Genomic DNA, 16706 nt, shown 5'->3' with positions numbered 1-16706 from the left:
TTGGGGGCAATTTTAACTTTTGTTGCCGAGCGAAAAACGGGTGATAACGAATGGGCGGTCCATTTTACGTATCGCCTGAAACGCGGCAACCAATTTTAACACAGCAAAGTCCTGCAAACAGCAGTGAGATAAATGACCAGTTAATCTATTTGTGATGTTGGTTGAGGGATAAATATTGGCCGGGACACCGGGAGAACTCCCCAGCTTTTCCTCAAATAGTGCCCTGGGATCTTTTACATCCACCTGAGAGGGCAGATGGTGCCTTGGATTAACATCTCATCTGAAAGACGACACCTTCGACAGTGCAGCACTCCCTCAGCACTGCACTGAAGTGTATGTATATATCTACCTTGTTTAATTGCTTTTAAGGGAATACTGCAAGCTCCAAACAAGCCTTCTGCTTGTGATCATTGTTGATGCTAGTTCAATATTTTCTTCTAAATGTCCATTTCCAAACAGTTGGATAGGAAGCGTAGCAACAACCGATTGCACAGTAGGAGATCAAGTTGCATCGTGATAATCTGCCTGTTCATCGGTTGTGCACTGATTCAAGATGAAGGCTCTAGTACGGTCTAAATTTAGTTTCACAGCGTGTCATTTATGGGGGTGGAGGATGAGAAAAAAACAATGTTTTAGATATTCGAACAGAATTGGTTTAGATATTCTACTTGTGTAATTTGAGGCTGAGAATGCAAGCTAATTGGTATGACTAGTTTGCAGAAGAATTATCTTTTCTGGAATTTAAAAGTCTTGATGAGATAAAGCAAAACACCAGTCGGATTCACAACAGCAGTGGTGTGTTTTCTCCCGGGTCTAAGATCTTAGAGATTAAAATGATGTTTAAAGAGGGAATCTCACCACCCGTGCTATTCATAAAATTCTGTACAGAAAGAATTTATAATTAACAATGCCAGAAAGGTGCCTGTTTCTAAATATTTTTGTTTAACTGGGAGTTCTGGTGAGAATAGGGTGAAATCAGATGTGTAGGTGTCAATGAGCCTGATAGTTCTGCCTCTCTGAACAAACACATCAAGAGAGCAAAATAATGTTTAAAAAGGGACTTTCATTTAATTTTTGAGACACTGGTAGTGAGACTAAGCCCAGCTTTCTGCTGCAAGAAAAAGATGTTTAATACACAGCAGTTTCCATTGAATCATAGCAAACAGAGTGAACAGATATTCATAAACACAATAATTAGATGCTGGTTCAGTTGGTAGCACTCGTGCATCGGAGTCAGAAGGTCGTGGGTTCGCACATCGACAATGCAGCACTCCTTCAGTGCAGTACTGAGGGAGTGCTGCATTGTTGGAGGTGCCATCTTTCAGATGAGACATCAAACAAAGGCCCCATCAAGTGGATGAAAAAGATCCTAGGCACTATTCAAAGAACAGGGAAGTTCTCGTGGTGTCCTGACCAACATTCTTCCCTCAACCAGTATAATTCACCTGCTGTGAAGCATTTCGGGACATGCTGAGGATGGGAAAAGTGCTATATAAAAGCAAATTATTTCGTCTCTCCTTACAAGTTCTTTCGGAAACAGGGTAAGCACTTGGGATTCTGGTGCTCTGCAATTCTGTTTCCAGGTGGCCCTTTTCCAATATATAAAAAAAATGACTTACTGATACACTTGTTTTTTTCTCCTTCTCCGCTCTGAATAAATTATTGTTCATCTTTTTCTCCACGCCTCTCACTCTTGCGTGACCATTTTGATTTGAAGAGCACATCGAGCAACTGTTAGAATAAACACAGATTGGTCACTCAAATTTGACTCCAGTTTGATGCTGCCTAGGTTCTGCACCATAATTCACTCACTTTGGATTCAAATATGACACCAACTGAAGCCAGGTAGAGTCTTTTCTATGTATTAAAGTACACATCAGTCCTTCATATAACGTAGAGGGATTTTGTTTGCTGCGGAAGGCTCTCTCTCTACAGTGACTGACAGTTTTTTCACTTCATTTAGAAGAGCACTCCAGGTCAGCAGAATTTAATTTCACCCAATTTTAGATCTACTGATCTCATCTGCTAAATGTTTATTGAGTGAAAATAAATTGTATACAAAATGGTCATATATTTATAATTAGGTTTAGCAGCCAACAGTGGTCCAAAGTATAATTTCATTATTTAGCTTCTGACACTTCGGCTTGAAAAATATAAAAGAAATGCAGCTCCTTCAAGTATTGAATTTCTCTGAGCTGGCTGTCTGTTGGTGGATTGAATTTCCATCTCATTATAATACCTAAAAATTTCCCTATCTCTCTCATCTCCTCCAGCCCTACAATCCTCCAAGAACTCCTCCAACTCAGGCCTCTTGTGCATCCCCCACTTCCTTCGCCCCATCATTGGCAGTAGTGCCTTCAGCTGTCTAGACTCTAAGCTCTGGAATTCCTTCCCCAAACCTCGTCCTCTCTCCTCCTTTCCTCCTTTAAGATGCAGCTAAAAACCTACCTCTTTGACCAAGCGTTTGGTCACCTGATCTAATGTCTCCTTATTGATTACGCTCCTGTGAAGCGCCTTGGGGCGTTTTACTACGTTAAAAGTGCTATATAAATGCAAGCTTTACATAGAATTTTTACAGCAGAGAAACAGACCAGTCAGTACAACTGGTCTATGCCGATGTTTATGCTCCGCACGAGCCTCCTCCCACCGTATTTCATCTAACCCCCTATCACCATATCCTTCTATTCCTTTCTCCCTCGTGTACTTATCTAGCCTCCCCTTAAATGCTTCTATACTATTCGCCTCAATTACTACATGTGGTAGCAAGTTCCACATTCTAACCACTCTCTTGGTAAAAAAGTTTCTCCTGAATTCCTTATCGGATTTATTAGTGACTATCTTATATTTACCCCTAGTTTTGGTCTTCTCCACAAGTGAAAACATCTTCTCTACATCAACCCTATCAAACCCCTTCATAATTTTAAAGACCTCTATTAGGTCACCCCTCAAGCTTTCTTTTTTTCTAGAGAAAAGAGCCCCAGCCTGCTCAGTCTAACCTGATTGTTATACTCTCTCCGTTCTGGTATCATTCTTGTAAATCTTTTTTGCACCTTCTCCAGTGCCTCTATCTTTTTTGTAATGTGGAGACCAGAACTGTGCACAGTATTCTAAGTGGTCAGTGGTCTAACCAAGTTTAACATGACCTCTCTGCTTTTCAATTCTATTCCTCTAGAAGTGAACCCAGTGCTTTGTTTGCATTTTTATGGCCTTGTTAACCTGCATTGCTCCTTTTAATATTTTGTGAATCTGTACCCCTACATCCATTTTCTCCTCTACCCCATTTAGAATCTTATTTTCCAAGTGGCCTCCTTATTTCTCCTACCAAAATGCACCACCTCACACTTAACCATATTGAAATTCATTTGCTATTTACATGCCATTTCTGCAAATTTTATCTCCGTAATAACAACACCCTCCAATTAGGTGTCATCCGCAAATTTTGAATTTGTACTTCTAATTCCTGAGTACAAATCGTTTATGTAAATGGTGATCAACAGTGGTCCCAGCACTGATCCCTGTGGAAAATCACTTTCCATCTTACGTCAGACAGAGTAAATACCTTTAACCCCATCTCTGTTTTCTGTTTTGTAGCCAGCTTGCTGTTCATTCTTTTACTTGTCCCCTGACTCCACATGCTGTGACCTTAGTCATGAATCTACTATGCAGCACCTTATCGAATGCCTTTTGAAAATCAAAGTATATTACATCTATTGCATTACTCTTATTTACTGTCTCTGTTAGTAGTTAAGTTTTCGTCATCTTAACATTTTCAAGACAGATCTTTACGTTGGACAGAAATAAGACCTGTGAGCCCTGTTGGCAATTGGAGAGGTGCAATATTGGTGAAGGAACAGGAGTAGGCCATTCAGCCCCTTGAGCCTATTCCACCATTTAATTAGATCATGGCTGATCTCTACCTCAACTGCATTTACCCACCTTTGCTCCATATCCCTTGATGCCCTTATCTAACAAAAGTCTGTCGATCTCAGTCTTGAAAGTTTCAATTGACCCAGCATCCATGGCTATTTGGGGAAGGGAGTTCCAGATTTCCACTACCCTTTGTGTGGAAGAAGTGCTTCCCAATTTCATTCTTGAATAGCCTAGCTCTAATGTTAAGATTGTGCCCCCTTGTTCTGGATTCGCCCAACAGAGGAAATAGTTTCTCTGGATCTACCTTATCGAATCCTTTTATCATTTTAAACACCTCTATTAGATCACCCTACAACCTTCTAAACTCAAGGGAACACAAGCCATTTATGCAACTTGTCCTCATAACTTAACCCTTTAAGCCCTGGTATCATTCTAGTGAATCTGCACTGTACCCCTTCCAAGGCCAATATATCTTTCCTTAGGTGCAGTGCCCAAAACTGAGCGCAGTTGGAGCTCCAGATGGGGTCTGACCAAGGCTCTGTACAACTAAAACATCACTTCCTTACTTTTGAATTGCATCTCTTTGAGGTAAAGGCTAACATCTCATTAATTTTTTTCATTCATTTTTGTACCTGTGCACAAGCTTTTAGTAATTTGTGTACATGGACACCCAAATCCCATTTGCTCCTCCAGAGCTCCTAGTGTCTCATCATTAAGAAAATATTCTGATTTCTCTTTCTAGGATCCAAAGTGGATGACCTCACACTTCCCCACATTGAACTCCAGCTGCTATAGTTTTTCCCATTCATTCAGTCTGTCTATGTCCCTTTGTAACTTCCTGCTCCAATCTACACAACTTAACGTGCCTCCTAAATTAGGGTCATCTACAAACCTGGATATACAACACTTGTTCATCCAAGTCATTAATATAAGTGGTGAATAGCTGATGCCCCAGTACAGATGCCTTGGAACACCACTTGTTACATCCTGCCAATCAGAGACCATTCCATTTCTCCCTACTTTCTGTCTCCTACCTCTCAACCAATTACCAACCCATGTCACAAGGTTGCCTCCAATTCCGTGTGTTCTCATTTTTGACACGGGCCGTTCTCAAACCACTGTAAGGCAACACTAGAGAAGCCCATTGCGTGAGATTTTGGATTAGGATTTTGGAGCCTCCTTTCCACTCTGCCACTTTTTTCTAACCAAATCAAGCACATCGCCACCGCACAATATTATTCTTGAAAGATCCACTCCTTATCCTCGAGTTAAAAAGGTGTCACTGTGTGGGGAAGGGAAGAGAAGGTTCTGCTGTGTGTTTACTTTTCTGCTTTGATAAATAGACCTTTTGCAGATTAATATCACCACACCTTGCAAATCCAGCAAATCACAGAATGTAGCAGATTCACAGAGAACATATGGGGGTAATTTTCAACTTCATCGCCTGGTCGTTAATCTGTCTGAGTATGTGACCTGTTGATTGTAGAACCCACCTGATTTCCTTCTGTTGATTTCAATTGATTTTTGGTCCTCCTGGCTCCACAGGAAGGTTTTTTTTAAAAAACTTACATTTAAGAAAAACTTACTTTTTGTTGGCGGGCTGCTGAAGAATGCTGAGCGGAGTAAGCCTAACACCTACTCCACTCATCGGAAACAAATTTTCCAGAGGGGTCCTTCAACAGGTGTAAGGCCTCTTGCAAATGCTAATTAGGGGCCTAACACCTCTTTTAAGCAGCACCCAGGATGCCTAAAAAAAAGGGCCTGACTAATTTAGTAGTGGTCCGAATGCACACGCAGATTGTGTACGGGTCATCCCACTGCTAAATTTATCAGCATTGTGCTTGTTTTACCCTCAAAAAATGGACCCCCTCATCTGCTGGCTGCAATACTGAAACACTCTCTGGTAAAACAGACAGCCCCCACCCCCCCAAATATCATTCCAATCGTGACGAAGGTTTACAAAAACAAAAAGCAAGTGATGGCTGCATCTTTCATAGAATTTTACAGCACAGAAGGAGGCCATTCGGCCCATCGTACTCTTTGAAAGAGCTATCCAATTAGTCTCGCTCTTTCCTCATAGCCCTGCAAATTATTCCTAATTACATTAGATCAACAGACATCTGTAGAAGGCTGCATTTCTCTTTATCATTATTGAATTGATAGCTAACCTTGGCAAGGGAGTCTGATGTTGAATGTGATGGATCTGGTCAATTAAATGATTAGCATATTAGATATCTCACTGTACTTTTAGCAACTCATACCTTGTGAAGCCCACTGCAGACTGCTTGTCTGGTCTCAGAGTTGATGGTTTTTCTTTGAGAAATGCTCCTTACTATTGCTAATATTGCTCTTACTAGCAATACAAATGCAAGTTAAAAATTCAACACAGACAATCCATTCTTTTGACACAATCCTGTTTTTCTCTCCATAATCTTTTCATCATTTCTGCTGCCATTTCAGCTGTACATTACCCTCTTTCACTAAGGCCATTGCTGTGGATTTGGTTTGATTATCAGTTGTGTGTTACCAGTTGGATATGCTTTTCCACAAGGGTTTCTCTCCCTTGTTTTATTTCTCTCTTTTGATCTCTGTTGTGCACAGTTTTTCTCTTTTTTTCCATTCTCTGCTGTGCTCTCTCTCATTGTTTTCATCTCTCGCTCTCATGAAGCTATTTGTGTTGCTGAATTACACCCAGCTGACTCCTGTGCTTGAGAGAAGTGTTCATATGCTTAAAAACAAAATAATAAAATAGCTGTCGGACTGAATGCAGAAGATTCATGGAATCCCATGGCACCATTCAAAGAAGCGCAGGGGAGTTCTCCCAGTGTCCTGGCCACCGTTTATCCCAAAATAAACGCCAACAAAACAGATCTCATTTTGATCTTTGTGAAACATATCTCATTTTGATCTTTGTGAAACCTTACTGTGCACAAATTAGCTGCAGTATTTGTCTACATAACAGCAGTGGCTACACTTCAAAAGTATTTAATTGACTGTAAAGTGCTTGGAAAGTCCAAAGGATGTGAAAGACGCTATATAAATGTAATTACTTCCTCCCTCCCTCCCCTCCTTCCCATCTTCCCCCTTGACAATGTTTTGTGAGTTAGCAGCTGCATTACCTCATGGTCCAGTCAAGTATCAGCAGAGTATTCTAGCTCACAATAAAAATTTTCAGTTTGTTTCTCAGTCCTCCAGCTCCACTACTGGCTGGTACCTAGTGTTCACAATGTGTCAAGTACAATGTATTTGAAGGAATCTTATAATGAGACAAGCAAATAGAAAATCTTGCAGGAGAGGGACCCGAGGATTAAAAATTTTATAGATGAGATTTTACGTCGAGAAAGGCATATTTTGGGAGAATGAGGAATTCAGCTAATTAGAGGTCGAATTCTCGAGAACTCTTTTTATATGAGGGCAAATTAGCTGAGCTAGCCTGATGTCCGCAGGTGTTTGAGTTGAAAGCAGAGGTAGAAGTACACCTTGTACAAGCACCAAATGTTCTGTGGGGCCTTGTGTATATAGAATCTTGTACTCTGGTAAGATAAATCTCCTAACAGTATGGAACAGAAACCAATATCAAGTACTGGGTTAAGTGCAGAAAATGGTGGAAATGCACTGTCTATGTAATTTGAAACGTGCCCAGTGATTTAAAAAAAAACACCTTGTGACTACATTTCAGCTTGACTTCATGTGATCTTCCTCAACTCCAGAAGGCAGTGGATTAATCCATAGTTTAGGCTAAAAACTGATGTGTGGTTTTATCAAATAGTAAATGGATAAAAGACCAGAAACAATCACACATTGTAGATTTACAGCAGTTATAAACTTACCTAAATATTAGCCTTTACACGGTGATTTACTGTTAGCATCCACCCTTTTTGCCCTATCTTATCTCTGAAGGCTCCATTTGGACTGCTTAATTTTACCAAACTGGCTGAGAAATACTTTTCAAAAAAAATGAATGGGACAAAACAGATTTAAATATATGTCCCCTCAACTCAAAAAAAAAAAGGAGCTGCCAATCAAACATATACACAAACGAAACCCACAAGATCCCTGTATTTGAATTAAATGGCCTGGCCCCTCCCTTGCCACCTGACCAGACACAACATCTATATTCTGCAACTATTGTATTAAAACAAGCTAGCCATCATTCTCAGTTGTATTTTGTGAGTAGAATTTAAATGAAACAGAATGTTACTTGAGTAGAATGCCGGAAGTTGGCATGCTCTGTATATAAAAGTTCCTTGTTCTCTGTAGGTCCCTTGTACTCTGGTGGATTTGGGGGATGCAGTTACTGCATGTGTTCATTTGATATATTCTTTGTCTGCAGGATTGCTATTTTTGTAGAGGCAGCTTTGAAATGGAATGAAAATTTAAGACCGTTTTTGAATATAAATATAATAATGGCCCAGATTCTCAAATTGAATACGCTGCACTCAGTTTTTAGACGCTAGAGTTTGAAGTCCTAACCTACAGTTTTGAACCCAAGCTATACCAGGGACTCAAAAAAGCAATTACAACCAGTAGACAATTGAAGTAGAAGAAATAGTCCAGGTTATTGGACCGAATTACTGTATCTTTGGACGATTACAGTGTGTTCACCAGTGTGAAAAAATCTATCCGGAAACATTTTAAAACTGTAAATTAAGTGAGGTGAGGTCCGTCGCCTTTTTATTTCACAGTGCAGATTAACATGGAATTGGAAGGTAACAGCTTGGAATAGCTAGTGAGAAAATACAGTCCAAAATATTGCTCCAAAAATGGGGGGGGGAAATGCACCAAATAAAGTTTTGATTAAGAAAAAAATGAGGTGGACAAATACTCTCTGTTCCCCCAATCCTCCCACTAAAAAAAAATCCCATATCTTCTGTACATGCACAAGAACAACTTGCATTTATATAGTGCCTTTAACGTAGTAAAATGTCCCTAGGCACTTCACAGGTGCATAATTAGACAAAAATTGACACTGAGCCAAGGAAGGAGACATTGGGCTCAATTTTAAAACCAAGATGTAAGGACGTCTTTTATTTTTTTTTGTTGGTATCCCATCTGACTGACCGGCCTGATTGACAGGCTGGTCTCAGTCGGACGGTAGACCAGCCAGAGAGAGGACGTGTTCAGGTAAGTCTGCAGGTAAGTCTTTGTTTGTATGGATGGGGGGGGGAGGGCCCCGGGGGGGGGGGGGGGGGCCTGGGTGGGCATAGGTTGGCATGGGGGTCATGAGTCATGGGGGATGGGATCGGGAGTTATAGCGAGGGTCCGCGATCGTTGAGGGGGAGGGTCGGATCGGAGAGCAGGGAGTTATCGGGGTCGGGGGGGGGTGGATCGGTGTTGGAGAGGTGGAAAGGGGCCGGTGAATCGGAGTGGGGGGAGGATCGGGGTCGAGGGTCGGAGTGGGGGGAGGATCGGGGTCGAGGGTCGGAGTGGGGGGAGGATCGGGGTCGGGGGGATCAGAGGATCGGAATTGGGGGGGGGGAGTTTGGTGTCGGGGGTCTGCGATCGTTGGGGGGTCGGTGCAGGTAGGCTTGTTGGACCTGGGGGAAGGGTGCTCCTCCGGGCCCACAAGCTGTGCCTTTCTAGGCACCTACCTGTCAGTCTCAGGCCTTCTCACCTCCTTTCACGAGGTATAAAGCAGAAGGCCCGGTAATCCCGGCCCGCGCCCCGCCCCGCCCCGCCCCGGAGTTGAAATTGAGAAGTCCAGAAAAATGGAGGTCCGAAGCCTCCTTGATAGGTTTTAAGGTTTGACCCGCCTCTTGGGAGCGGGTTGGTCGCCCCTGCCCTGGTGAAAACTGGAAATGGGCGGGTTGGGGGCAGATCTGAAATGGTGGCAATTTTCAATGCCCCCCCAATCCACCCGTTTTTCACTTTGAAAATTGAGCCCATTATGACAGATGATCAAAAGCTTGGTCAAAGAGGTAGGTTTTAAGGAGGCTCTTAAAGGAGGGGAGAAGTGCAGGGAGGGAATTCCAGAGCTTCGGGACTAGGCAGCCGAAGCCACGGCCGGCAGTGGTGGTGTGAAGGGAGGGGTTTGGACAAGAGGCCAGAGTTGGAGGAACACAGAGTTCTCAGAGGATTGTAGGGCTGGAGGAGGTTAAAGAGATAGGGCCTCGGTTTAACATCTCCGAAAGATGGCGCCTCTGACAGTGCAGCACACCCTCAGTACTGCACTGAAGTGTCAGCCTAGATTATGTGCTTAAATCACTGGAGTGGGAACCCCACAACCTTCTGACTCAGAATCAAGAGTTCTCCAACTGAGCCCAGGCTGACAATTTGTGCTGAATTTCCTCAAAATTCAACTGTTTAATGGATTAATACTATGTGTCATTAGCGGCTTGTGAACATGGGTGGCTGCTGTAGTTTAGTATTAATCAAATGTGCTCTGATTGATAGACAGCTAATAGACTTGATTCTCACCCTCAGATTATAATGATAAAGAATGAAATTAGTCAATGCAAAGCGTCAGGAATCTTTTTACGACTAGCGGCGGGAGGTCTAATCGCGGACAACAACATCCACTCCAACTCAGAGGCTGGTATTGATATCCGGAAGGGAGCCAACCCTTTGATACTGGTAATTAACACTTTGTTTTGCATGACTGTTTGCTACCATTGATTTTGATTTGCAGTCAGTCTCAGTATAGCTGTTGATCCCAAACAGAAATTATTTAACCTGGTTGTAAGTATCAGAATTTACTCCCAAGTGCGCAAGATTTTTTTTCCATTTAACTCCCATTTTAAAAAAAATAGTCTTGTAGGTTGTCCCCTATATAAGTGACCGCATCACTGTGACACTTCTAATAAAGTGGGACAAGCGTGTTGCACACTTTTAACCTTTGAGGTCTGAAACTGAATTCAGTCCAAACTGATGGGATAAAAATCTCCGCCACTATGCTGGTTATACTGATTCTACATAAATGACTTTGGACCTTGTCCTATTGAGCACTAGCTCACAGCACAAAGGACCCTTCAACTTGTGCAAATTGGCATTAAATTGGAGATCGCACTGAGAAAGGTGATGAGCAAGGCTGCTGCAGGAAATGGAAATGCCACTCATCTGAGATTGGGTTTAAGCAATGTTGTTGGGACAGAGTCGAGGGAGCCTTACTCTCCACCTAGCCTATGTTTGGACGTTCAAGGTGGGCAAATGTTTCACGCCACAGCACCCACATCCTTCACTCTAATGTGTACAGAAGGGTGTGTAAAAAAAAAACAACCAATTTTTGGATCATCCTACTTCTCTTGCATTCTCCCCCCACTGTTCAAGTCTCTGGCTTTCGAATACCGTGGGAAATTGGGCAGGGTGAAAACAAACCCATGTTAGATACACATCTGAGAGACCCAGCTAGTCAAAACTAAATGTTTACAGTTTATTCACAGATGATGTTGATGTACTGATTAGTCAGGAATCAACTGACTCTTAACCAGTCTTCCTCCTTTTCCACCCATTTTCTCCCCTCTCTTCCTACTTTCCCGAAGGCTGGGTTTTAGCTCCACGTATCCTGATTACCTTCTGGTACCTTGTCCAGTTGCGCATTCTTCATGTATGAAGATTGATGGTGAATGTTAATAGACTATTCTGTCAGGGCAATGGGGAAGGGTGGATTACAGAAAAACCTAATTCTGTCATCACCTGACGTCCAGGAAGAATCACTGGATAGTGATCGGGAGCAGGAACCAGTTGCTCCTGAGGTTAATTGTAGCACCATTCCACCAATCTAACAGTGGAGTGAAGCATTTGCCCTCCTTGAACATCCAAACGTGGGCTAGGTGGAGAGTAAGACTTCCTCTACTCTGCACAACAATATTCCTTAACCTCAATCGCAGAGGAGTGCCCCTAACTTTGTGCAGCACCCTAACCCTAGCAGCATGAGCTGGGGGTCAAATCTGGGGGCTTTCTGCTCTGCCTGGCTTAGCTACTCAACCAGCTGAGCCATTGGAGAGCCACATCAGAGCTATTCGGTAACAATGTATTGATCTGAACTAACCAGAGAATGGCCTAACAGTGTATTCAGTTTGAGTCTGAATTTTTGGAAGAAACAGTGGCTGGTCTTTTAGTTATGTGTGGCAGAGATGACAGCGTTCAAGCAGCAACACTCAGAATTGTGGCGTTTCCCCTCTTTTTGTTTTGCTCTGCAGTGTAACCAAATACACAGTGGCCTTCGCTCAGGGATTGTTGTGCTCGGGAATGGAAAAGGCATCATTCGCAGTAATCGAATCTATGGAAATAAAGAAGCTGGCATCTACATTTTATATAATGGAAACCCCGTGGTGAGGTGAGTGCTCCAAAAACCTATCTCACTTGCAGCTTCTGTCATTTTGGTCCTAATCTCTTGGGCACAGCTGTGACGCCTGGGGTTTGTGTAATGTCTGACTGAGCGTTAAAGTTATTTGCTTGATCTGGCATCTTTTAAATATATTTATAGTAGCTGTGACTTGTATTTTGTTGTTTAGCACTTGAGGTATAAATAGACAACACAACATGTTTTTCTCAAGAGTAATTGCTGAATCTACAAATCCCAAGTTGCATTACCTCTGTTGTATGTGTATCATGAATAGTTAAATGTAATCTGCACATCTTCATTAAAAAGTAACAGTGGAAAAAGATATATTGTGCATTTCAACTTGTAACAAAGTTTGGGAGCCTTGATATCAGCCATTCCACTGAGTTTTGCTAAAACATGATTTCAAAGGATTGATTTTTTTTTAAGTAAAGAACATAAGAAATAGGAGCTCAACGTCCCCTCGAGCCTGCTCCGCCATTCAATAAGATCATGGCTGATCTTCGACCTCAACTCCACTTTCCCACCCGATCCCCATATCCCTTGATTCCCCTAGAGTCCAAAAATCTATCGATCTCAGCCTTGAATATACTCAACAACTGAGCATCCACAGCCCTCTGGGGTAGATGATCGGAATTCAATGGAATGTTCCTGAACTGAGGTCTGACCTAGATACGGAGTATTTATTCTCAACTTGTTGCGATAATAAAATTCACCATCAAACAGTTTTTAGACTATTGTTACACTATGTCTGTTTTAGCATGAATTCTGGGTTATAAAGGTCTCCAGCAGCGAAAGGCAATGGGGTTGGGATAATGAACATCTTTATGGCATCTCAAGCAGATAGTAACATTGTTCAGTCGCAAAATTGCCGTAGCCCAGGTTTTGAGCTGATGGTGCTGAGCTTTGGTTCAGCAGTAGCATTCTTACCTCCTGAGTCAGAAGGTAGTGGGTTAAAGTCCCTCTCCAGAGACTTGAGCACATAATCATAGGAACAGGAGTAGGCCAGCCAGACCTTCAAGCCTGTTCTGCCATTCAATTAGCTGATCTGTATCTCAACTCCATCTACCCACCTTGGTTCCATAACCCTTAATGCCCTTGCCTAACAGAAATCTATAAAGGCTGACACCTCAGTGCAGTACTGAGGGAGTGCTGCAATGTCGGAGGAGATGTTAAACTAAGATCCCATCTGCCCTCTCAGGTGGTCCTGACTAATATTTAGCTCTCAACCAACATCACTAAAAACAGATTATCTGGTCATTTATTTCATTGCTGTTTGTGGGATCTTGCTGTGCATAAATTGGCTGCTGCGCTTCGGGCGAGACGTAAAATGGACAGCCCTATCGCTATCAACCGCTTTTTGCTCGGCAGCAAAAGTTAAAACTACTCTCAATAAGTTAGAGAGCGGTGCTGGCTCTCTCAGTGCCAGTGCGTTAAGTTGATAGGCCTCCCGCTCTCTGCAGGTGGGAGATGTCTGTCAGTCCAATGCTGCCCCACCAAGACAGCTAGCGCAACTGTGTAATTGCTCCATTCTTCAATCGAAGCTCAGCATTTTCTGATAAGAGTGTTTTTCGGGTGAGTGCTTACTTCACATCAGCTGGCCTGCTGCTGGCTTTTATATACTTTTTAATTTGTCGTTTGTAAAATTTTAATGTTTCCATTGAACTAAAATCAGCTGAACATTACCTTTTGCGTATTGCATTCAGGAAACAAATAATTTATAATAAAAACACAAAAAGCTGGAAATACTCAACAGGCCAGGCAGCAAGTGTAGAGAGAGAAACAGAGTTAATGTTTCAGGTCGATGACCTTTCATCAGAACTATAATTTATAATGTTTTGTTTGATGTTCAGTGTGTTTCTTGGATGAACCAAGCTCAACACTTAGCTCTGATTAATTATGGTACCCCAGTAAATACACTTTCTCCCAATACTGAAGTATCCCTGGGGGAGCAGGTTCACTGCCTCCCAGATATTTGGCTCTACAATGGAAGCCGAGAGGATGAGTTGCCATCGAGGTTTGGCCAGGCCATCTCGAGAAACTGGTGCAGAATAACTCTTGAAACAGTTTGCCTACAGCTACTGAGTCTGAGCAGGTCAACAGGCCTGTGCTCATCCCTGAAAAGTTACCACCTGGGATGCACCTGGACCCACAAGCCATCTCCATCCTACATCCACCCCACTCCTGCTGCATCTGGCAATGTACTCAGCATCCCTTCACACCAATTCCGAGATACAGTGACCACTAATCTGTTGCCTTAAACTTGCCTGAGTCCCAGTGCTGCTGCCTCTTTCGGCCCGTAGTTCTAAGGAACGTTAGTGAACAGTAAATCCCTAAATTATGTAAGGAATGTTAACCAAAGGGTTCAGGTGGATCTTTTCTACAATTCCACATAGGAGAACTGGTTTCTTAAGATGTCCAAATCCTGCTTGTCTTTGAATCATCTTTAACTACCCAGTCCAATTACGTAAGCCAAACCAGTCACAGTCGGGTGCAGTACATTGCTGAGTGAGGTGGTTAACTCTTAATTGCCCGAGCCATCAAAGACAGAGAGATGCATTAACTAATGCTAATATATTAACACATCTATGATAATACAGTTAACACCAACACAGGGTGAAGCACTGAGGACTGTAATAGGTACTTAGGTGCTGGGCTAGGAAAAGAAAGGGAGTTAGCAGCCTACCAGGGAGCTTGGTATTCGTCAAACTAATTACACACAGTTTGACCATTGAAGTCCCTGACGTGTCTGCTTAAATTAAACAACACCTTAGAATGAATCTATGTAGCAGAATGAATCACTGTGATAGGTCACTAATAACCCAATGTAGAAGTTTTTAGAAGGACGGATAATCTTAAACAAAGTTATATCGAGCTTTGGAAACTGGTGTTCAAATCTGAGAAAGTATTGATGAGTGAAAGTTGAAGGGTTAAATGTTTAAGCTAACAGAAATAAATTTTCACATCGTTCACCTGACGAAGGAGGTAGCCTCCGAAAGCTTGTGAATTTAAAATAAAATTGCTGGACTATAACTTGGTGTTGTAAAATTGTTTACAGAAATAAATTGGTATCACACTGTTCTTTAACACCTCAAGATTCTGGTTGTGACACAAATCTGATGCACTGTTTTGGGAAAAAGAACAGTGAAAGGAAGTGTACCCTAAATGGTGAGCTTCTTAACAATATGGAGAAAAAGGGAAATCTAGGTGCAAATACATTGATATTTAAAGGTAGGAGTGCAGATAGTGAAGGTCATGAAAAAGGCAAATGGGTTTTATACATAGGGCCGATGAATATAAAAGCAAGGAAGTTACGTCGAATTTCTTAGAATCATACAGTACAGAAGGAGGCCATTCAGCCCATCATGCCTGTGAATAATAGCTCTTTGAAAGAGCTATCCAATTAGTCCCACTCCCTGCTCTTTCCCCATAACCCTGCAAATGTTTCCTTTTTAAGTATATATCTAGTTCCCTCTTGAAAGTTACTAATGAATCTGCTTCCACCACCCTTTCAGGCATTCCAGATCATAACAACTTGCTGTGTAAAAAAACTTAAATCTGTGTCCTCTAGTTACCAACCCACCTGCAAGTGTAAACAGTTTCTCCATATCTACGATCAAAACCCCTCATAATTTTGAACACCTCTATTAAATTTCCCCTTAAACGTCTGCTGTGAGGAGAACAATCCCAGCTTCTCTAGACTCTTCACATAACTGAAGTCCCTCATCCCTGGTACCTTTCTAGTAAATCTCCTCTGCACCTTCTCCAAGGCCTTGACAGCCTTCCTAAAATGTGATGCCCAGAACTGAACACAATACGCTAGCTGAAACCTAACCAGTGAATTATGAAGGTTTACCATAACTTCCTTTGTTTTGTAATCTACACCTCTATTTAAAAAGCCAAGGATCCTGTAGGCTTTTTTAAGAGCCTTATCAACTTGTCCTGCCACCTTCAAAGATTTATGTATGTGAACCCCCAGGCTGCTCTGTTATTGCACCCCCTTTAAAAGGGTACCATTTCATTTATATTGCGCCTCCTCATTTTTCCTTCCAAAATGCAACACTTAACATTTTTCTGCATTAAATTTCATCTGCCCATTTCATCAGTCTGTCTATGTTCTCCTGAAATCTGTTACTATCCTCCTCACTGTTTACTACATTTCTGAGTTTTGTGTTATCTGCAAACTTTGAAATTATGCCCCTATGCCCAAGTCCAGGTCAAAAAGAGCAGTGGTCCTAATACCAACCCCTGGGGGGCACCACTGTATACATCCATCCTGTCTGAAAAACAACGAACTATTCACCGCTACTGTCTGCTTTCTGTCTCACAGCCAATTTCGTATCCACGTTGCCACTGCTTCTTTAATCCCATGGACTTCAGTTTTGCTAACAAGTCTATTATATGGCACTTTATCAAACGCCTTTTGAAAGTCCATATACACAACAACAACCGCACTACCCTCATCAACCCTCTCCGGTACTTCATCAAGGAACTCAATCAAGTTTGTCAGTCCGAATTGCCTTTAACAAATCCATGTTAGCTTTCATTTATTAAC

The 16706-nt window shown here is 42.1% G+C and overlaps 1 protein-coding gene and 1 long non-coding RNA gene across 2 annotated transcripts in view; one reads left to right on the top strand and one right to left on the bottom strand.

Moving 5' to 3' along the window:
- Nucleotides 1-1923, bottom strand: part of LOC137321130 (uncharacterized) — a 42509-nt gene extending 40586 nt beyond the window's left edge. The window contains exons 1-2 of the long non-coding RNA XR_010962716.1: nt 1813-1923; nt 1620-1731 (exon numbers count right to left, since the gene is read on the bottom strand). This is a non-coding gene — a long non-coding RNA (uncharacterized lncRNA). The remainder of the gene's footprint in view (nt 1-1619; nt 1732-1812) is intronic.
- The window catches only part of fbxo10 (F-box protein 10), a 66456-nt gene that overhangs the window by 31540 nt on the left and 18210 nt on the right, over nt 1-16706 (top strand). Inside the window, exons 4-5 of the mRNA XM_067983356.1 lie at nt 10294-10443; nt 12009-12145. Coding sequence (XP_067839457.1) covers nt 10294-10443; nt 12009-12145 — 287 coding nt within the window. The remainder of the gene's footprint in view (nt 1-10293; nt 10444-12008; nt 12146-16706) is intronic.

This window comes from Heptranchias perlo, chromosome 4 (genome assembly GCF_035084215.1).
Source record: "Heptranchias perlo isolate sHepPer1 chromosome 4, sHepPer1.hap1, whole genome shotgun sequence".
Classification (NCBI taxonomy): Eukaryota; Metazoa; Chordata; class Chondrichthyes; order Hexanchiformes; family Hexanchidae; genus Heptranchias; species Heptranchias perlo.
Note: the sequence above shows the minus strand (reverse complement) of the source record. Positions and strands in the feature narration are given on the sequence as shown.